The sequence below is a fragment of the Cervus elaphus genome, chromosome 30, assembly GCF_910594005.1.
Source record: "Cervus elaphus chromosome 30, mCerEla1.1, whole genome shotgun sequence".
Taxonomy (NCBI): Eukaryota; Metazoa; Chordata; class Mammalia; order Artiodactyla; family Cervidae; genus Cervus; species Cervus elaphus.
The window spans coordinates 36,324,531-36,347,096 of record NC_057844.1 but is presented as its reverse complement, the minus strand read 5'-3'; the positions used below and the strand labels follow the sequence as shown (position 1 = coordinate 36,347,096).

Below are 22,566 nucleotides of genomic sequence, written 5' to 3'. Positions count from 1 at the left end.
GCTATACATGCAAAACTGGATGTATTTTAACATATGTAAATTATACTCCAAAACTGATCAAAACCTCATTCCTTAAATGTAATGTTTTGCTTTGCACCTAATACACATTCAGTAGGCTGAATAAAAATGGTAACACAAAACATTCTTGAAATTCCGTGTGGATTAATACACTGAAGTTTGAGTAAAGTATTGACTCTTGACAGTACACAAATATACCCTATTTGTATTCACTGAGTACTTACTCAACACCTACTTACCACATGCGAAGACAACACACAAGGAAGCAACTACAAAGAGGCAGAACAGAGAGAAGCCTATGTGTAACTCTATAAAAGAAAGACAGGATGTTTAAACTTACGTTGTTAGCAAGAACGCCCCATCACCACATCTTTCCAGAGCCTTTCGTGCAGGAGGCTTTGCTGCAAATTCCACAAAACCTTTTCCCGTAGCTCTACCACGATCATCCACAACAACAACGGCTTTCTCTACTGGACCAAACTGGGAAAATGCTTGCTCTAGAAGCTCATTGGAAACCACCGGAGAAAGGTTCTTAACAGTTAGGGCTGCTCCATGTGTAGCAAAACGAATTCGGAGAGGTCTGCTCTTCAAAATGGTGCCATCCAGCTCTGCTTTTGCAATTTCAGCCAGTGTTCTGGACTCCTTTTTAAAAAGGAAGAAAAAGATCACTTTTTTAAAAATTACAGTTAACAAAAAATTTTTAAATAGTGGCTTGTTTCTAAAGAGGGCTGGGTAGTTTTACAAAATGGCTGATAGGGTCATTTTGTTTCTGTGTCTTTCAGTTATGGTATCACATGTATTTTATTAATTTTTTAAAGATAAGTAATTTTAAACATTTTAAGTAGAAAGTTTCAACCCCAACATTCTGTTAAAAATCATCACTTAAAGATGATCTGTTCATAAACAGACTGCTATTGTTCAGTCGCTAAGTCAAATCCAACTCTTTTATGACCCCATAGAGTGTAGATTACCAGCTATTAAATATGCAAGCAGTATCTTTTATAAGTCTCCAAAATGTATTAAAGAAAATACAGAATTACTTTTTGAGACCAAGTATCAGTTACTAGAATCTAGTATTGAAAATAGTTTCTCTATACACTCCATGTTTGTTATTTATATCTTAATAATGTGCACCACCTCTCCAATGCCAGACAAATCCCTTTTCATTTCTATTACCTGGGGGGAAGAAAAAAAAAAACAACCTGCCATCAGGTGTTATTAATCACTTCTAAAACACTTTCATGGGCTACACATTTCTCCCACTACACTAAGAAGAGCAAATACCCATTCATGGGCTATAAGAAGTCTCTCTGTTAAACAGAAAAGCATGTACACATATCCTTATTATTATAAATTAGAGAATATGTTCATTGCTGAACTACAAGGTAAGAGAATTTCCTTCTTGAAGAACTCAAAAGTTTCTACAAAATACAGAAATCTAAAACAGCAAACTGGTAAACTTACTACAGGTATGTTCTTTTTCAGTTGTGAGAACTTCCAGCAAAAAACTGAAAGAGGCTTAATATACATTTTCTGAGAAGAGTACAAATTGCACTTTCTTATGAAAAAGTCTTAAGATCACAACAGCTTTTTATTCAATCTCTGAAATGTTCACAAGAGCTTTAAACTACTTCACTTATGTGAAAATCTACCTACAGAACTAATTTTACAAAAATAAATGAATCTAACCTCTTTAGATATTCAAAATGGCCATTTTATTACTCTTTAACTCTGTAGTAGCAATAGTACCAGCAAACATTTCACAAATACTTAACAAGGGTTATGTCCTTTGCAGCTAAGATGTCAGTAATCTAACAACCCTTGAGAGGTAACTTTTAGGAATGGAGTCTTGGATTAGAATGCTTGTCACACTTATAACTAGGAATGAGAAGAAACATGAGCAAATTTCATGGGGTGATGATAGTATCTTGATCTAAAATCACAAGATTATACACTAAGTATCTGTGCATCTCATTATATGTAGGTTTCAAATACCTTAAAAACAAAATTGGACTCTAGTTAATGATAAGCATGCTGAAGAGTCATGGACTGATGGATGGACTAAGATAGAGATGAACAGATACGTGAAAAAAATACAGCAAAATTTAATTGTAGACTCTAGGTATTGAATGTATGAATACTGAGTGTATCAATTTTCATTTCTAAACTCTCAAATTATTCATAATAGTATGTTTGTGGGCAGGGGAACAGAGAGAGCCTGGTGAGGACTCTGAAGTGTTTCTAGAGAGCATCTCCTGTTCAGATTCAGTCAAATATAATGACAAAGTGTGACATGTCATTTTTCAAAATAAGCAAGAAATTTTCATTTTTATGTTAAATCAAGTACTTTTTTTAACTGTTGGCAACAAATACAATTTTTAATACTTTCTAGGACAAATAATAAAATGTTTATGCTCTCAAGAATTTCATGTCATAGTACATCTTCAAAGTTTATACTTTTGGTTTTAAATGGTTGTACATCAAACAGAGTTTCCCAGCCTCAGCATATTATGGACAAGATAATTTTTACTGTGGGGGCTGTTCCATGCACTGTAGGATGTTTATGCCAATAGAACCACCCCCCTACCACCACTGGTTAACAACCAAAAATGTCTCCAGACATTGCCACATGTCCTCTGGGAAGTAAAACCACTCCATTTGAGAACTACTGCTCTATATGTGTACGTACTGAAGTAACTATCAAGTCAATTAAAATTATGTACTTGAAACGAACGATTTCCTTACTTCATAGCTCAGGATAGTGACAATAACTTTGACTAAGTGGTTATTACACGCCAGTCATTTATTCCTTCCCCATATATTAATACACATACACAGGTCTTTGCCTTATCCTTCATCAGCCTCACCAACAATCTCGTGAAGTGGGTTTTGCTACTATCCTCACTTCATACATAGGGAAAGAGGCTTATAAAGGTTCAAGTAACTTGTCCAAAATCACACACCAATCTGATTTGAACCTATACAAAATCCATAATCCATCAATACAGCCTTCCAGCTGTACCTCTGAATCACAGTCTGCATAAAACGATGAAATTACAGGTTCTTAACTAAAGGAATACAAAAAACAAAAAGAAACTAAAGTTACTACCCCAAGAGAGACTGCTTGAGCTTGGGTTTAACAACCTCCACTGGTTCCACCTGCCACTTTCCAACAGCCACTACATCAGTAGTACACACTACAGCCATTGTGCAGGAGAATTCTTTACCACTAAGCCACCTGGGAAACCCCACACCATTACTAATATTCAGATCTGGTACTTATATTCAGATCAAGTATGCACTATGATTTTCCTAAACAGAAAAAAAATGTGTAATAGCTCAGAAATATTTAAAGTTTTTAAATTTACCTGTTAAACAGAGAGTTCAGATTAAACAGTAAAGTTATCCATGAAGTCAAATCTCAAACTAAATGGTAACTTCCAACTGAAAAAATTTTAACATTCTTACACAAAAATTTAGGCTGATGGCTCTGAAGCAGCATATCACTTAATTAAGTGCCACTTAATTAAGATCAGTTTTCTCCATATTAAGATTTTTGCCTTGTCGACTCACGAAGAGAAAACCTATTAAAGTACTTGAACCAAAAGATTTACTTCATAACTCAGGATAATAACTTTTGCTCAGTAGTTATTACAAGCCAGCCATTAATTCCTATTAAGGTTTGGATGAAACGGGAAAAAATGCGTGCTATTCTACTACCACAGAGTGTAAGGGAGACACGGAAAAGCAGTAAGTCCTCGTGGGAAGTTCCCTCAGGCTAGCCACGCGACAGCCGCCCGACTCGGGGGCGGGGGGGAAGGTCCGAGGTGAGGGAGAGGTGACGGGGGGTCGAGGTGAGCCGGGGACAGGTGAGAGGAGGGAAAATGAGGAGGGACCTCGCAGCCCCCGAGTCCCTGGAGGCCCGCGCCCCAGCCCGCCCCTCACCAGGCGGATGAAGCCGAAGCCGCGGTCGCGGTTGATGAAGACCTCGCTGGGCTCGCCATAGCGTTCGAACAACCGCTTGAAGTCGTCCTCGGTGATGTCCGTGGGCAGGTTCCCCACGAAGAGGCGGCAGCGCTGCGTGTACGTCTTCTCGCCCGGCTTGAGAAAGCTCTTTATGTCGATGGTGAAACCGCCCTCGTCAGCCGGCCGGTCCTCCCCGGCGGGCGCGGCGGGCACCGGCGGCTCCCCCGGCAGCGCGAGCGCCAGGGCCGCTGGGTCCCCCTCTCCGGCCGCCGACTCCAGAGCGCGGAGGCGCGCCGGGTTCTTCTCAATGCGCACTTGCTTCAGGTTTCCTCTCAGCATCATCTCAGCGCGTGCCCCCTGAGCCGGCCTAGAGCTCGACCCACGTCGGTGTCGACCCACGGAACAGAGGTCGGGAAGGACTAGCTCCGAGACACCTCCGGCCAGCCGCCCGCACTCACGCCCAAGATGGCGCCGCTATAGCCGCGGTCGGAGGGAGAGACGCCACGCAAGCCCCGCCCCTCCGAGGGCGCGCTGAGGCCGATGCGCCTGCGCACTCCTGCGCCAACGGCGTCCTGGCGGCGTGCGCATGCGCACCACTGTGCGCGCGTCCCTGTTCCCAGCCTTTCCAGGGCTCGGAAAGATGCAGTTTCTCAGTTCGAGATAACAGTGGTGGTGGGTGTTGCAGCAGTGTGTGAAAATGCAATGATTCAGGGAAACATCCACATTCTCCTTAACGTCCAGCTCTATTTTCAATGACAGCGGGAAAGTGAAGACTTGCAGATTTTATACATAGCATGAATAACGAAGTATTTCCCAGGAATTGAAACAAGTGAAAACACATTTCCGCCCTTTTCAAGAGCAAGGTTATTATATTTCGTAATGAAAAATCCAGTTCTATATAATAGTTGTGATGTTGATTATCCACCTCAAAGAAGGACTCCCTGAACTATGGACCACACTCTAGGACAGGGTCATCAAACGTTTTCTATAAAGGGCCAGATGGCAGATATTTAAGATTTTCAAGCCATATACTATGTCGGCCAAACTACTCAATTCTGCGCGGTACCGCTCCCGGCAGGCACATGGTAGGTCTTCATTAAGTACTAAAAAGAAATGCATTCACGGTCACTTTACAAACCCTTCAGCAGTTTCTCGTGTATTTAAATGCTTACTTTAGAATGGGCAGTGTTGCTGTGCTATGCTTAGTCGCTCAGTCGTGTCCGACTCTGCGACCCCGTCGACTGTAGCCCCCAGGCCCCTCTGTCCGTGGGATTCTCCAGGCAAGAATACTGGAGGAGGTTGCCATGCCCTCCTCCGGGAATCTTCCCGACCCGGGAGGATCTCCCGGGTCTCCCTCATTGCAGGTAGGTTCTTTACCCACTGAGCCACCTGGAAAGCCCAGAACAGCAATAATACTTAGTAAATCTGTCGGCCAAGATTTTGCACGAGACGTTTAAATTAAAAAATTGGAGAAGGGCAATCCGTCTGCTATTTACCCAGCTGAAATGAAAACCTGTGTTCACACAAAGACCTGTATGAAAATGTTTATAGGGATTTTATTTGTAATCAATGAAAACTGGAAAGAACCCAAATGTCCAACTGGTGAATGGACTAACAGTGGTACATTCATATAATAGAACATATTCAGCAATAAAAAGGAAAAAACTACTGATAAACGTAATAATGTGACTCAAAGGCTACACACTGAATATATGACATTCTGGAAGACTAGCTACAGTGGTTGCCAGGAGCTGGAAGGGAGACTAGGTTGACTAAGTAGAGATACAGAGAACTTTTTGGAAAGACAAAAGTAAATCTTAGCAATTGCCTGACGGTCCAGTCCTTAGTACTCTGCCCTTTCACTGCAGTGGCCCCAGGTTCAATCCCTAGTCAGAAATAAGATCCTTCCCACTTCACTCATAGCTGATATTGTCAAATCTGTTAATTTCACTGAAGAAAAAGACACAATCAGAAGAAAATTGCCTCATTCTATCAGCACCAAATCAACCCACTTAATTCCATATGTAACCATACGTGCTGCCTTATGTCCTGTTATTAATAAAATGAATGGTCAAAAATCCCCTCTAAGGCCAAACCACTGGATGGCGTCTTTTAAGTGCTTTGCTTCTACAGTTACCTAATCCCCTTCCAAAGTGAATAGTTACTTGATCTAATAGTTAATGGATCAGTTCTGTACTGAACTATTCCCACCAGCAAAAGGAACTGTTGATGAAACTAGCATCTTGAAAAAAGGAAAAAACTCTTCCAGGACCATGGGTTGTCCTTTAGTTACCATTTCTTGTTGGAGAAGACTCTTGAGAGTCCCTTGGACAGCAAGGAGATCCAACCAGTCCATCCTAAAGGAAATCAGTCCTGAATATTCATTGGAGGGACTGATGCTGAAGCTGAAACTCCAATACTTTGGCCACCTGATGCGAAGAGCTGACTCATTTGAAAAGACCCTGATGATGGGAAAGATTGAGGGCAGGAGGAGAAGGGGATGACAGAGAATGAGATGGTTGGATGGCATCACCGACTCAACAGACATGGGTCTGGGTGAATTCCAGGGAGGAGGATGGACAGAGAGGCCTGGCGTGCTGTGGTTCATGGGGTCACAAAGAGTCAGACACTACTGAGTAACTGAACTGAACTGAGCTTTGGTCAACAAAGAAAGGAAACAAGAGTTGTGTTTGCTTTGTCTTGATTCACGCATCACCTGATTTCTCCTTCAGCCACACGAGCAGATGTCTATCCCACATTCCATCCCACTGAAACCTCTCTTGTCACCATGGGCGACACCTCCCACTTTGACCAGAGACAGCTGTCCTGTCACAGATCTTGCAGTAGCATTTGACATTGTAGATCTGGGCCTATTTCATCATGTGTCATATGGAAAAAATATCCTCTTTGCAGAGTTTTTGTGCATATTAAATGAATTTATTCAAGTACAGTCTGCGACCTCCCTTATGGTTCAGTGGTTAAAACTCCACATTCCCAGTGAAGAGGGCCTAGGGTTTGATTCCTTGTCAGGAAACTAGATCCCACATGCTGTAACTAAGATGTGGCACAGTTAAAAATATATAGTCTTTGGGAAATAGACTGGCATCATAAATACAACTCTATTACTAATGATCACTTCCCTCCTACTTTCTTAAAACAGTGTTTTATCTTCTGCACTGCAATATTCCCTGATATTCTCACAGCCACTGGCCACTCCTCACTCTCTGTCTTTCCTGGGAATCTGCTCTTGAGAATGTTGGAGAACCACAGGTCTGAGTTCTCCTCTCCTCTTCTGCCACACTCATTCCCTAGGTCAGACCAACCACACTGAGGTGCCTCAGAAGCACTGGAACGGGTTTTCTAAACTTCAACACTACTGATATTTTGGACCAAATGATTATTTATGGTAAGATGTTTAGCTGCATCACTGGCTTCTACTTACAGGGGTGCTATTGTACTCGGCATTACTCTGATTGCTTTATGCTTATTAACTCATTAATTATCACAACAATCTTTTAAGATATGTATTATTATTATCACCTTAAAATTTTTATTTATTTTTGGTTATGCCAAGTCTTTGTTCCTGTGTGGGAGCTTTCTCTAGTTGTGGTGCTTGGGCTTAGTTGCTCCACAGCATGTGGAATCTTCCTGGATCAGGAATAGAACCCTAATCCCCTGCATTGGCAGGCATTCTTAACCACTAGACTATCGGGGAAGTCATCATCTTTTTTTAAGACTATTTTTTGGAGCAGTTTTCAGTTGGCTGCAAAATTAAGAGGAAGGAATACACTTTCCTTTACACTTCTTTCCCCTACACCTGCAGTCTCCTCTGTTATGAACATCCCCCACCAGATGGGACATTTGTTACAGTCCACAAGCTTACATTGACACATCATTATCAACCAGAGTTATGAGATGACATTAGGGTCACTTTTCATGTTGTACATTCTGTGAGTCAAATTATAATGACATGTATCCAGCATTGTAGCATCACACATAGTATTTTCACTACTCTAAATCTCTTCTATTCTCCACTTATTCATCCCTCTCCCTATCCAACCCCTGTAACCCCTGATCTCTCTACTGTCTCCATATTTTTGCCCTTCCAGAACACCTCAATATTGAGTCTTCCTATTCATCAACATGGCATGTCTCTCCATTTATTTACTTCTTTGATTTCATTTATCAGAGATTGGTAGTTTTCCTCATATACATCTTCTAGGTAATTTGTTAATTTTTATCTAAGCATTCATTTGTTTTGGGTGGTAATGAAAGTGGTATTGTGTTTGTAATTTTATATTTCACTTGTTCATTGCTGGTGTGTAAAAACATTACAGCCCATGAGGTCCCAGAGTCAAACACAAATTAGCGACTGAACAACAATAGCAACAACAATTAATTACTGACTTTTGTGTATTAACCTTGTATCCTTCAATCATCCACTTACTTTTTTTTTTGGCCATACTATGTGGCTTGTGGGATCCTAGTTCCCTGACCAGGGATGGAAGCCAGGCCCCCCAGAAATGGAAGCACAAAGTCCCTAACCAGGGAATTCCCCCATTTAAGTACTTTTAATTTATATATGCCTTTTATTTAAAGTGGGTTTCTTATACGCAACATAGAATTGGGTCTTGCTTTTTGACCCACCCTGACAATCTTTGTCTTCTAATTAGTGCATTTAGATCAATGATGTTCAAAGTGATTACTGATATAGCTTTATTACTATCAACCATTTTTTTGGAAAATTTATTTAAGTGCATCAGGTTTTAGCTGAGGCACTAAGGATCCTTTCTGGCAGCGAGTGGTCTTACTTGCACTACAGCATGTGGGATTTTAGTTCCCCGACCAAGGATTGAACCCTCGCCCCTGCATTGCAAGGCAGATTCCTAACCACTGGACCACTAGGGAGGCCCCTATCAAATTTTTATCATTTTCCACTTGTTGTTCTTATTGTTTGTTCCTATTTTTTAATGGTTTTTAATTAAAATACAGTTGATGTACAATGTTATGTTCATTACTACTGTACAGCAATGTGACTCATTTATACACATATATAAATTCTTTTCCATATTCTTTTCCATTATGGTTTATCAAGTTCCTATTTTTGTATACCACTCTTTCTGCCTTTTGTGATTTTAATTAAGCATTTTATAGTTTGATTTTCTCTCATTCATAGCATATCAGCTGTATTCATTGTTCTACTTTAAGTGGTTGCCCTAGATATTGCCATATACATTTATTTACAACTAATCCTAAGACCACTTTCAAATTATACTGATTACTTCACTAGTAGTGTAATTTACAACAGTAAAATAATCCTGATTCCTCCCTCCCACCCCTTCTATCTCTGCAGTCATTCATTTCATTTATACATAAGCATATATAAGTGGGTAGCCATTCCCATGCTTACATTCCCAACGTAACCAGGACTGAGAGCTATGCGCCTCCCCAAAGCCTTTCTCGACGGGAGCTTGTGGATTCCAAGTAAGAGTATCTAAAGCATTGTCTGAAACTTTTCAATTATGAACACAGAGCAGGGTTTTGCACTCAGATAATCAAACATGCAAACAAAAATAAGCCAGGAGATGAAGAGGAAGGTCAAACCAGTTAGAGATGATGCACACAGAACCTGGAGTCATGACAGGGTCTACTTCTCAAGGAAACAGGAGGATTAGAAAGGCAAGTCTCTGAGGGATGGAAGGAAGGATCATGGATGAAGCTGAGAGTGTGGATGGTCAGGCCTGATAGGCAGTGTCCTTGTACCAAGCCCTGAAGCTGGTGTGTCCTCTCGAAACCCCTATGTTCAAGTCCTGTCCCCCCAGGACCTCAGAATGCAACTGAGGATTTGAAGATGACATTTTAAAGAGGTGGTTAAGTTTAAATGACTTCACTAGGGGGCCCCAATCTGATGTGACTGGTACCTTTTTAAGAGTTTAGGGAATTCCCTGGTGGTCCAGTGGTTAGGACTTGGGACTGTCACGGGTCAGGGTTCAATCCCTGCTCAGAGAACTAAGGTGACAAGCTGTGTGGCATTGCCAAAATAAATAAATAAATGGGTAAGAGAGGATGGCATATAATTTTTCTTTCTTGCATTATTCTTGTTAGGTGTTGTTTACTTGGTATTTGTTAACTTTGTTACTTGATATCTGTCTAGGCTATTTCTCACCTTGTAGAACAAGCTGGGACGAGCCCTTTTCTTTCCATTCTCTAGCAGTGTATGTTCAGGATCTCATCCCTAAGGAAGAGAAGGAATCTGAGCCTATAAGTTTCTTTGTGGGAAAGCTTGTAATTTCAGAGTCAATTTCTTCAATAGGGACAAGCTATTCAGATTTTCTATTTCTTCTTGGGACAGATTTGGTAAGCTTTTCTCAAGTGATTTGTCTATCACATCAAACTCATCATATTCTTGACCTAAGTTGATCATAATACCTCATGCTTTTAGTGTCCATAGGATCTCCAGTGATCTTTCACATTGGTTATTTCTCTTTTTTGATCCCTTAATCAGTTTCGATAATGAAACTGAGTAGAACCCTGTGGGGTCTGCCTGGGTATAAGCCTCTCCCTGTTCCGCACCTTTTGTCTGTAGAAGCAGCTTTGGTCTCTGAGAACTTCCCCAGTTCCTCCTCAAGTAATGTAGGTAAAAAACTGAGCACACCCTTGAGTAATTTTACAGTAACCAGGGCCGCACCACATGGAATCAGTTCAGTTCAGTCACTCAATCATGTCCAACTCTTTGCAACCCCATGGACTGCAGTATGCCAGGCATCTCTGTCCATCACCAACTCCCGGAGCTTGCCCAAACTCATGGAAACTGCTCAACAGTCAGAGCCCCCAGACACACTGGAGCCAGAAGGACGGAAACCTGTTAAGACCCAACCAATCAGAACCACGTCCACACATTTAAGACCCTTACCCTTAGTCTTTAAAAACACTTGCCTTCAAGCCACCAGGGAATCTGGGCCCTTTGAGCTCTGGCTGCCAGTTTTACTTGCTGGCGCCTTGCAAATAAACATTACCTTCCTTCTCCACAAGCTGGGTCAGTGCATTGACTCTGGTCAGTGCCTCAGGTGGGCAGACCAGAGTTTGGTTTGGCAAACTAGTGGTTTGCAATTCTATTAATTTATAAGCATATGACTTATCAAAGTCTTTTCAACATGTGCCTGACTGAGGTGTTAGTGCCATTTCCCAAGTTTCAGGCTTCCCTTGCTTTATCTGTAGGCATGAAATGGGTTAATTGCTCTTCACTTCAAATGTGACTTCCACAGCAGAGACTCATAACCATCTAGCAATACAGTCTCAGCTCCTAGGACTTCCCTGGTGGCCCAGTGGTAAAGACTCAGTACTTCCACTGCAGGGGGCATGGGTTCGGTCCCAGGTTGAGAAACAAAGATCCTACTTGCAGAAGCCAAAAGCAAAACAGTTTTTTCAAAACCTTCTCTACTCCGGAACATTACAGCACTATTTTCCCAAACTATCTCACTTTCTCAAAAACCAAGACATAGGTACTTACTCACATTTTTCTTTCAGCTCTAAATTCTCAAATCTTAATTTCATCCTAACATGGTCACCCTTTATGGTTCAGTATTACAGAGGACTGCTCCACTTCTCAAATTTTGTACTTCACTTTGTCTTTATCCACAACTTCTTTCCCTACTGTCGGCCACTGATAATTGTAGCTAATAACCTTATGCCAAGCAGCTGGAGTTTCAAACTGAAAGTGACAGGGAGCTTCTGAGCTTTGAAGCAGAAGTGATGCGACCTATATAATGATACAGCATCACTCCTTCCATTGAACTTAGCTGAGCTTTTTACTCCAAATACTCATTTACTTCTATATCCTATGCAGTAAATTACGACTTGTACCTATGAAGGGGCTATTAGCAACTCTTACTTGACTCCAGTAGTAAGTAGGGAGGGACGGGGGAATCACAGAAGAAAATGGCTCAATGTAAGAGTCTTAAAGACAGCAATTTTGAAAATCTGAGGTTGATGAAAAAAATTCAGTTGTCCTCTGTGAGATTAACAAAACCAGTAAGTTGCCATTTTTTGAGGACTGTTACTCTGAACTGTCTTTCCTAATATCTGATATTAAATTTGCAGTAAGGGATAATTTTTTTTTCTAAGACTTGCATTTGTTTCCTTCCTTCCTTCTTTAAGGTGAGCACATACTAATTTTACAATGTAAAAAATAAGAGCTAGATAAGGAAAAAGAAACTATATGATTCACCAGGCTAGAGAGATATACTTTTATCATCTTCAGAATTTACAGTTGATTTTTTCTTCAACATCTCACTATGAAAAATTCATACACACTAAAAAGTTGAAACTTACAGTGAACAAGGATAAACTCAGCACCTACATCTTTTGAATTTTTCACACCTAACTCATTACACGTGCCTCACAGGTGTGCCTGCAGTGTGCTGAACATGGCCACTGGTTGATTTTATTAGTTTGGTCAGATTACACAAGTGTCTAATACAACCACATGACAAATCAGTAATTCAATTAACTGGTAAGTGCTCACAAAATAGCACACAAAACATTTGCAGAGTAACTTCAGAACCTGTTATGCTCTGGGGTATCCTCTCAGGCCTCTGAAGAAACTGGATTTTGGAATTATTCCAAAGCCTCATTCAGACCCAAGTATGAAACACTGAAAATGACCCAATTGTCAGGAAGCAAAACAGCTATAAACTAATGAGACTGATGTTCTGGGTTATTTCCCAAAGTTTTCTGTGCTGGCCTCACCGACAGAGTCTGCAAGTGCCCCATGTGGTCCTGCTCTAGCCACCATTCACATGCCATTTTGTTTCACAGGAAAAGCCTTGAGACAAGGGTATGTAAGGATGGAATATATGACAGAACTGCTATCAGAAACCAGAAACAAGGGAGAATTAGTAAATACATGGTGACAGAACATGACTGACTACCTAAAAAAACTGACACCCATCTTTTAATTTTCATGAGTGTATTTTTCCTTCGGATGAAAACAAAAAAATTGCCACAACACATAAAGGTTAACTTAATATATTTTTATTTTAATATTTATACCAACAATATATTTTATATTTGTAACAACATAAAAATAGGTATATTCTTTATGCTTGTAGTTTTCAGATGACAACAAAAGCTACAATATTTATAAATTAAATTAAAACAAAACCAATAAAACACAAATTAACCACCTTAATTCATTTAACATAACAAATGATGCTGCTTTGTTCAAATAATAACATTTTGCTCAAATGAAATAAACCACAAGTATTTGGTTTACTAGCAAAAAGCTGCAGCTTCAGATCCCATTCTATTTCTAAATAACAATACATGTTCACATATGTATCTTGTTCAACTGGTATTGATAAATTCAAGCCTTTTTCTCCCTCTTTCAAGATAATCAGAACAAAATATTGATCACACCGGTCAAAAGTCAGTCCTGAAATGCCCATTTTAAAAGATGTGAACTGAAAGACTGAAAAGATCAACAATTGCCTTCTCTGGAATGGACATTAATCACGAGAACCTGGAGCAGAAACCATCTTTACAAGTTAACTTGCTATGATACTCATTACTAATGAGCGAAGGAAGCACTCAGTCTGGGAGCCTCAGCACAAAGGACAGACTATCAGGGTACAGCTCTGAATAAGTATTCGACCTCTTCATGTCATATCAGATCAGGTCTAAGGTGTACAACAGCTTCATACCATCCTTCCCCTCGCTCTCCTGTAATCTGTGTTCTGAAGCTTCAACAATTTTACTTGTTTTCAAATCAGATTTTAATTTTGAATATTTAACACTATTGTTGATGTGCATTTCACTCTCCTCGTGTTTGCTAAGAATATGTGATAAATGCTGCCAATCTCTGCACCCATTCTCATTCTTCAGTTGATTTTTTCCCTCTCCAAAGAGTTTGCAATACAGACAAAACACAGAATCTTTTGAGGTCGAATAAAGTAACCAGGATCTAGTGGTTTTCTCACCATTTGCAAGAATTCTTGTATAGTAAGTTTCTGAAAACTTCCTCCCTGTACTGTCTTTTGGGAAGTTAAAATTTCTTACTTGAGGTGGATCATTTTCAACTAGAGTGTCCCTCTGTTTAATACTCAAAATTCGGGGCCATGTACCTGGATCTGCAGAAAGCACAGGTGAAATAACGGAGTCTTCTGATGGTTTCTCTCCCAGTTGCTCTTGAAGTTTATCAGCTATGCCTGGTAAATTCACATTCTGTTGGACCACTGATGTGTCTAGGCTACATTCTGCTGAAACCTGTAGTTCTGAAGTCTTTTCCTTTTTTTCTGGTATTTCTTCTATTTTTTCCAGAAGTATATTCAATGATCCATATAATTCTCTTTCATTTTCTTCTCCAACAGCATTCCTTTTTCTGTTTTCTGATGCTAATACTTTTTTTAAGTTTGTTTCCATCATCTGAGGAAAAATAGATTATAATTTTTCCTTACATTATTAACAGTGAAAAAAGTTAATGTATATACAAATGCCCAATAAGCATATGAAAAATATGCTTATCATTAATCATCAAAGAAATACAATTCAATACCACCACAAATCACTTCACCCACCAGGATGCCTACAATAAAAGGAGTGATAATAACAAGTGTTAGCAGAGATGTTGAAAAACTGGAACCTTCCTAAGGCACTGGTGGCAATGTAAGGAAAATAATGGCAATTCCTCAAAATTAACAGTCACTCTATAAGACACCCTATGTCACCCTATGGTGACACATATGGTCACCATAGTGACCCTATGCCACTTTCGAAGAGTGGCAATTCGAAAATGAAAATACATGTCCACATGAAGACTTGTACAAAATGATCACAGCAGCATTATTCATAAGAGCCAAGAAAATAGAAATAACAATGTGGTATTATCCATACATTGAAATATTATTTGGCAATAAAATTAGGTGTGGGGAGGGGGGATCGGGATGGGGAATACATGTAAATCCATAGCTGATTCATGTCAATGTAAGACAAAACCCACTACAATATTGTAAAGTAATTAGCCTCCAACTAATAAAAATAAATGAAAAAAATAAAAAAAAAATAAAAAAAATAAAATCAGGTGTGGTAAAGATACATGCTACAACTTGGATGAACCTTGAAAACAGTATATGTGAAATTCAGTCACAAGGTACCATATAGTATATGATTCCATCTAATAAAAATTAAAATTAGCTATTCTGGAGTCAATAAAATAAAAATGCACAAACACACACAAAAGAAAGTCAAAATAAGAAATGTATGCACTGTGAAGGGCATTTGCTAGCTGTAGTATTATAGTACAGGGTACAACCTGACCACAGTAAACAATGGAGTTCAAGAACCAAGAGCGCTGCTCTGAGGCAGTCCTGCATGTAGAGGCAGCACCGAGGCAGAGCAGGAGTGACATGATGTGGTGTGTGCCTGGAAGACCACACTGACTGCGCTCTGGTCTCCAGTGCCCAGGGAGACCAGGGAACAGAGACAGCCAGGAGGCTGTGGAGCCAATTCTGGCAAGAAGGGACAGTGGTCAGGTCTAAGTCTACAGTGGTGGGCAGAGGGCAGAGCCAGGAGTGGGTTAGGAAGTAGAATCCAGGATAGCTGGGAAATCAGTGGCCCTGGGGGCTAAGACAGAGGAGTAAGGAATAACATAAAGTTTCTGCTTAAACACCTGCCTGGATGGGAGGTTATTTACTGATTTGGGAAACAAAGGAGGAAAGCAGGCTTGGAGTGTCAGCTGTGGACAGAGTTCGAAATATTTGTGGAACATTCAAATGGAAATTAGACAGACATATTGGTGTGAAACTGAAGAAATATATATCCCAGATATATTCTGGAAGTCATCAAAATACATATTAGTTGAAACTATGGGACTGGTAAGACGATACCAAAAGAGCATATTTAAGAAGAGACAGAATGCCAAGTACTATTGCTAATGTTATTTTTTTACACAACCAAACTCAAGCCTTGGTCTTATTTCTTTCCTTCTTGAGTGTCTTGGTAATGATTAGGTAGTCAAGTTGTCACAATTCCCCCACATCTAAGACTCATCTTCCTGGGGATCATTAAATTGAATCCAGTGTAGATAATCAGGGAACTCAAGGCTTACGTATAATTAAATATTGGCATCAGAGCCAACAGAGCATGTACATATACATATTTTCTTGCAGGATCTTAGTTCCTCACATTACCTAAGGTACGATACATGAGGTCGAATCTAGCTGTGTGACTCTGGGGAAGACCTTCTCTGAACTTCAGTATCTTTAACACTATTTCAAAGGTTTTATTTAATTGAAAGTTAATAAACATTTAGTAAAGAGAATCAACTAGTTACATCTGACTAATTAAAAGAAATAATTCAATTAATTAAAACACCTCCTTTCCCAGAAGTTAACTACTTTGAACATTTTTAGATGATTCTTTCCATGTTTATTTCCAAGTATCAAAATAACATGTTTGTATCACTATTTACTAATTTTTCCTCCCAGTTTTAGGTGTCGCTATTGACTTCTCAATGAGGAGGATGCAAGTTTAATTCTCTCTGCCACTGTGCTTACCACACACACACACCCTCCAGCTCCCTTCTCATCCTTTTTCAACTTTGGCACCAATGATATATTGGCCAGGTCATTCTTTGCTGTGAGGGCTTGTCTGGCCCATTGCAGGACTGTCTGCATCTCTGGCCCCCACTCACTGATGCCAGGCTCTTAGCTGCAGCATGTGGGATCTAGTTCCCTGACCAGGGATTGAACCTGTGTTCCCTGCATTGGAAGGCAGAATCTTAACCACAGGATCACCAGGAAAGCCCTCCCACACAAAATTAACTTGAGATGGATCACAGATATAAAATCTAAACCTAAAAAGAAGACAAGATAGGTAAATATCTTCATAACCTCGGTAGGCAAAGACACCCTAAACAAGAGACAAAAAGTATTAATCAGAAAAGCAAACAGTAAATTGGACTTTATCAAAATTTAAAACCTGAGCTTTTCAAAAACATTAAGACAAAAACACTGTCCAGTAGAAAAATCTTCCAAATACATTTATTTTACAAAAGAAATGTATCCTGAATATATAAAGAATTCCTATAACTCAGTAACAGAAAAGACAACCCATTAAAAAAAGTGAACTAAAAAAAAAAAAAAACTGAGCTAAGACTTGGATACTTTACAAAAGAAGATATATGCATGATAAAAAAGGAACAGCAGTTATCAGGAAATTAAAACCACAATGAGATAGTCATTTCATATCCACTAGAATAGCTTAAATCAAAACAGACAACACCAAATATTGTTGAGAGTACAGAGTAATTGGAACTAGTGGGGACGCAAAATGGTACAGGAGAAAATTACTCCTTGTAATGTCTGCAAAATGTCAAGTCTTAAAGCAAGCTTACTTACATCAATCAATTTCAATACTCATTTGAGAGTAATACTCAATGAAAGATTGACAAAGGAATTAAATGAGATTCTAAGAAAAATCTGCTTAATGAAAGCTAACAGGAAGAAGTTACTACAAGCTTGATCATTTAAAACTCATTAAAAGAGAATTACCTGTTTATACTCGTTAACACAACTTTGGCAGCAAAATCGCATCTCCTGACCTTCAACGACCAGGACATTGTTCCCAGCTCCTTTGCCGGGCAGGTACTCGCCGCACTGCTCACAGCAGTTCATCACTAGACCATTGGCCAGCCTGTACTTGTTAAAGCACTGGTTACTGCACAGCTTGTGTGTCACATTGTTAACGCTGACTTCATGCCGAATCTAGAAGAAAAATCAATTTATTAAATAAATCAACCAGATTAGCATCATACCTGATATATCTATTTTTTTTTCTAACAAAGAATCTCCAGTAATTCCTCAGTGGGAGAAATATTCAGGTAAAAGACATTAAAAAGCACATTTTACTACCCTTTCATTTTTATCTTCGATTTCTTGTAAAAAGAAAAAATAAGATTCATAGAATAAAAAGCAATAAAATCAGATATTTAAGAATAACAGAAAATGAATTAGATAGCAGGTTTTGATATGACTTGATTAAAAACAAATGGATGAGAAAAAAGAAAGAGAAATTAAGGAAACAATACCATTCACCATTGCAACAAAAAGAATAAAATACTTAGGAGTATATCCACCTAAAGAAACAAAAGACCTATACATAGAAAACTATAAAACACTGATGAAAGAAATCAAAGAGGACACAAACAGATGGAGAAACATACCGTGTTCATGGATTGGAAGAATCAATATTGTCAAAATGGCTATACTACCCAAAGCAATCTATAGATTCAATGCAATCCCTATCAAGCTACCAATGGTATTTTTCACAGAAGTAGACCAAATAATTTCACAATTTGTATGGAAATACAAAAAAACCTCGAATAGCCAAAGTAATCTTGAGAAAGAAGAATGGAACTGGAGGAATCAACCTGCCTGACTTCAGACTCTACTACAAAGCCAGTCATCAAGACAGTATGGTACTGGCACAAAGACAGAAATATAGATCAATGGAACAGAATAGAAAGCCCAGAGATAAATCCATGAACCTATGGACACCTTATCTTCGACAAAGGAGGCAAGGATATACAATGGAAAAAGGACAACCTCTTTAACAAGTGGTGCTCGGAAAACTGGTCAACCAATTGTAAAAGAATGAAACCAGAACACTTTCTAACACCATACACAAAAATAAACTCAAAATGGATTAAAGATCTAAATGTAAGACCAGAAACTATAAAACTCCTAGAGGAGAACATAGGCAAAACACTCTCCAACATGAATCACAGCAGGATCCTCTATGACCCACCTCCCAGAATATTGGAAATAAAAGCAAAAATAAACAAATGGGACCTAATGAAACTTAAAAGCTTTTGCACAAGAAAGGAAACTATAAGCAAGGTGAAAAGACAGCCCTCAGATTGGGAGAAAATAATAGCAAATGAAGCAACAAAGGATTAATCTCAAAAATATACAAGCAACTCCTGCAGCTCAATTCCAGAAAAATAAATGACCCAATCAAAAAATGGGCCAAAGAACTAAACAGACATTTCTTCAAAGAAAACATACAGATGGCTAACAAACACATGAAAAGATGCTCAACATCATCAGAGAAATGCAAATCAAAACCTCAATGAGGTACCATTACACGCCAGTTAGGATGGCTGCTATCCAAAAGTCTACAAGCAATAAATGCTGGAGAGGGTGTGGAGAAAAGGGAACCCTCTTACACTGTTAGTGGGAATGCAAACTAGTACAGCCACTATGGAGAACAGTGTGGAGATCTCTTAAAAAACTGGAAATAGAACTGCCATATGACCCAGCAATCCCACTTCTGGGCATACACACTGAGGAAACCAGATCTGAAAGAGACACGTGCACCCCAATGTTCATCGCAGCACTGTTTATAATAGCCAGGACATGGAAGCAACCTAGATGCCCATCAGCAGATGAATGGATAAGGAAGCTGTGGTACATATACACCATGGAATATTACTCAGCCGTTAAAAAGAATTCATTTGAATTAGTTCTAATGAGATGGATGAAACTGGAGCCCTTTATACAGAGTGAAGTAAGCCAGAAAGATAAAGAACATTACAGCATACTAACACATATATATGGAATTTAGAAAGATGGTAATGATAACCCTATATGCAAAACAGAAAAAGAGACACAGATGTACAGAACAGACTTTTGGACTCTGTGGGAGAAGGCGAGGGTGGGATGTTTCGAGAGAACAGCATGTATATTATCTATAGTGAAACAGATCACCAGCCCAGGTGGGATGCATGAGAGAAGTGCTCGGGCCCGGTGCACTGGAAGACCCAGAGGAATCGGGTGGAGAGGGAGGTGGGAGGGGGGATTGGGATGGGGAATACATGTGACTCCATGGCTGATTCATGTCAATGTATGACAAAACCCACTGCAATGTTGTGAAGTAATTAGCCTCCAACTAATAAAAATAAATGAAAAAATAAATAAAAGAAAACATGAATGCTTAAAACAAACAAACAAAAAAAACCACAAATGGATGGGGAATTTGTAGGTATTATAAACTTCACTGCCCTAGAAAACAGGGGTGGGGGTGGCCAGTGGGCACTAGTATCACCCACTTTCAGGGTGGTGTCTATAAGGACATAAGTTCTTGTTCTGCTCAGCCCTGAGTAGCTGAGATAAAATCCTGTCCAGAATTTGCATGGCTCCCTCGTAACCCTGACTAAATTCAGCCAAGTGAGCACTCCCTGAATGCCTGGGAAGATGGCAGTGCCACCTAGGAAATGTGGGGTGACCTACATACTTCCACTCCACTTATTCTATGTGTTCTTCTAGGACTGGTTGTTTCCTTCATGTCCTGAACCTACATTCTCATTTAGTGTTGCTAATAAGAACAAAATCCACCATGAAACCACTGCTTTCTTTATGAGTGCATTCAATTCCACACAAGCAGATATTTACTCCCCATTCTATGGGAAGGGGACATTTGTTAGGAGACAACTCTAACATATGCCTATTCTTCCCTTCAACTTCACTGAGGGGATTCAGGACACATCTATTAGATAGATGGCAGAACATATAATAGCACCTAAAAGTTAAAATTATCCTTGTTAATCTAGATAGTAACTTAAATAAAACTCCAGACCTCTGTTAGTTTATTACAGATTGTACATCTTGATTTGTTCAGAACTCTTTTTCGAAGATTCTGGCTGTCTTCATAGGGAGACAAACGAGACGTACTACAACATTTTGGGAAGGGTTCACTTGACTCCCCTTGAGGAACAACAGTAGCTTTTTTGGTAGGTGCATCTCTGAAATGCAAAGGACAGACACAATTTAAAAACATTTCTTTTTGGTCATGCTGTGTGGCTTTCAGGATATCAGCTCCCTCAGCACCCTGACCAGGGACTAAAGCCAGGCCACAGAAGTCACCAGGGAACTCCCCAGAATACTGCATTTTAATAGAAGTCAAATATATGAATAACAACTGACATTTTTCATTTTCTCATGATTTAATCCTAGGAATCAACTGTAATTTTTAGATCCAGAAAAATCCACATTTTGGTTTCACTGCTAAGAGTTCCTAAATAATATGGGAAGAGATTCAGAAATAAAAATATTTTGTTGAGACTCATGGTGGTCCAGTGGCTAAGACTCTGTGCTCCCAATGCAGGGGGCCTGGGTTCGATTCCTGGTCAGGGAACTAGATCTCACATGCCACAGCTAAAGATCTTACATGCCGCAATGAAGACTGAAGATCCCAAGTACTGCAACTTAAGACCCAGCACAGCCAAACAAATAAATAATCATAAATGAATTAAAGCAATTTTTGTCATCACAGGTTATGACCTTTAGAACCTTGCCACACGTTCTTATGACTTCTAGAAGCATACAAAAAGGGGACAAGCAACCAGGTAGAAATAAGGTATAGAGGGTGGGGGAAAGGGTGAGGCAAAAGCAGTGGAAAAGAGAGGGTCCATTTATCTCTATACCTAAACTCCATTTTCCTGCCAAGACTAAGTACAGTACAAATGACCCACAGCTCTGATGTACACTAAGATAACTCAAGTTCTGTAAAGCTGAAGACACCTGTGCATCGATTCTACCCATCAATCTTTGCAACTCTGTAAGGACATTCAGAACACACATTCATACTACCAGTGTCCAATCATGTGGAGGCGTGTTGAAGGGTACAGCTTACTTTTTACATGTCACATTGCGTTTCTTTGGAGTACGCTTATGAGAGAAGGAAGAAAGGCAGGTGGTAGAACAGAAGAGGTGAGCTGATCCTTTTCGCTGATAAGCTGTCTGTCCCTTCTGTAAAGGTTTTTTGCAGTTTGCACAAGTGATTTTAGCTGCTTTAGTGGGTTGCTGTTGGGCAGAAGACTGGAAAATCTGTTTAGGAAGCGAGGCCACTGGTGATAAAGAATCCACCCCTGGCTGTTTCTGATTACGGGGAAAGGATGCTGACTGGGAGATCCAAGAATCTTAAAAATAAAACACACAAGAAAGTCACGAAACAGTTAAAAACTCACATCAGAAAAATACTTAAAAATTTTCATTTTGCACAAGTTTAAGAGAGTATTGAGGCAGGCTTGTTTTACAACCCAGGAGAACAATCCACTTCATATTCTAAGTGAATAAAGCTCTACTTTGCCAGCAACGAAAATGGTGGTCCTGGAATAGTACACTGAGTAGCCAGCATCTCTAAGACCAACCCTCTGCGCTACAGACTTTGCAAGTAATTTAAACTGAGCCTTGGTTTTTTCAGCCACAAACTGCAATAACACCCAACCTATCAGTGTTATGAAATCTAAATGAGAGGGAATTCCCTAATGGTCCAGTGGTCTCAATCCCTGGTTGGGGAACTAACATCCCACAAGCCACACAGCAGGAAAAAAATAAAACGCCGAATGAGACAATGCATATATTAAAGCATCAGTTTTGTACACAGGGCATTTCCTAAGGCACTTTTTCTTTTCTAAGAAAGTATTAATACATTATGAAGAAATGTGCAAATATAGACTAAAATCTAGTATGCTGCTGCTGCTGCTAAGTCGCTTCAGTCGTGTCCGACTCTGTATGACCCCACAGA

General features: G+C 39.6%; 2 protein-coding genes across 12 annotated transcripts in view; both read right to left on the bottom strand.

Moving 5' to 3' along the window:
- Nucleotides 1-4,479, bottom strand: part of PSPC1 (paraspeckle component 1) — a 73,489-nt gene extending 69,010 nt beyond the window's left edge. For 6 of the 7 annotated variants that reach the window (XR_006338784.1, XR_006338785.1, XR_006338783.1 and 3 more), the window contains exons 1-2: nucleotides 3,964-4,478; nucleotides 359-660 (exon numbers count right to left, since the gene is read on the bottom strand). Coding sequence is in view for 2 of the 7 variants with exons in the window: in XM_043891538.1 (XP_043747473.1) it covers nucleotides 359-660; nucleotides 3,964-4,326 (665 nt within the window). In the remaining 5 variants the exon portion in view is untranslated. Of the gene's footprint in view, nucleotides 1-358; nucleotides 661-3,963 lie in introns of all 7 variants that reach the window. The other variant, XM_043891539.1, reaches the window with a different exon arrangement.
- Nucleotides 4,480-13,001: 8,522 nt separating this feature from the next.
- ZMYM5 (zinc finger MYM-type containing 5) overlaps nucleotides 13,002-22,566 on the bottom strand; it is a 27,342-nt gene continuing 17,777 nt past the window's right edge. For 2 of the 5 annotated variants that reach the window (XM_043892063.1, XM_043892064.1), the window contains exons 5-8: nucleotides 21,673-21,958; nucleotides 20,617-20,782; nucleotides 17,532-17,744; nucleotides 13,002-14,406 (exon numbers count right to left, since the gene is read on the bottom strand). In XM_043892063.1, the coding sequence (XP_043747998.1) occupies nucleotides 13,651-14,406; nucleotides 17,532-17,744; nucleotides 20,617-20,782; nucleotides 21,673-21,958 (1,421 nt within the window). In that variant the 3' untranslated portion in view covers nucleotides 13,002-13,650. Of the gene's footprint in view, nucleotides 14,407-17,531; nucleotides 17,745-20,616; nucleotides 20,783-21,672; nucleotides 21,959-22,566 lie in introns of those variants that run through there. The other 3 variants (XM_043892065.1, XM_043892066.1, XR_006338901.1) reach the window with 3 other exon arrangements.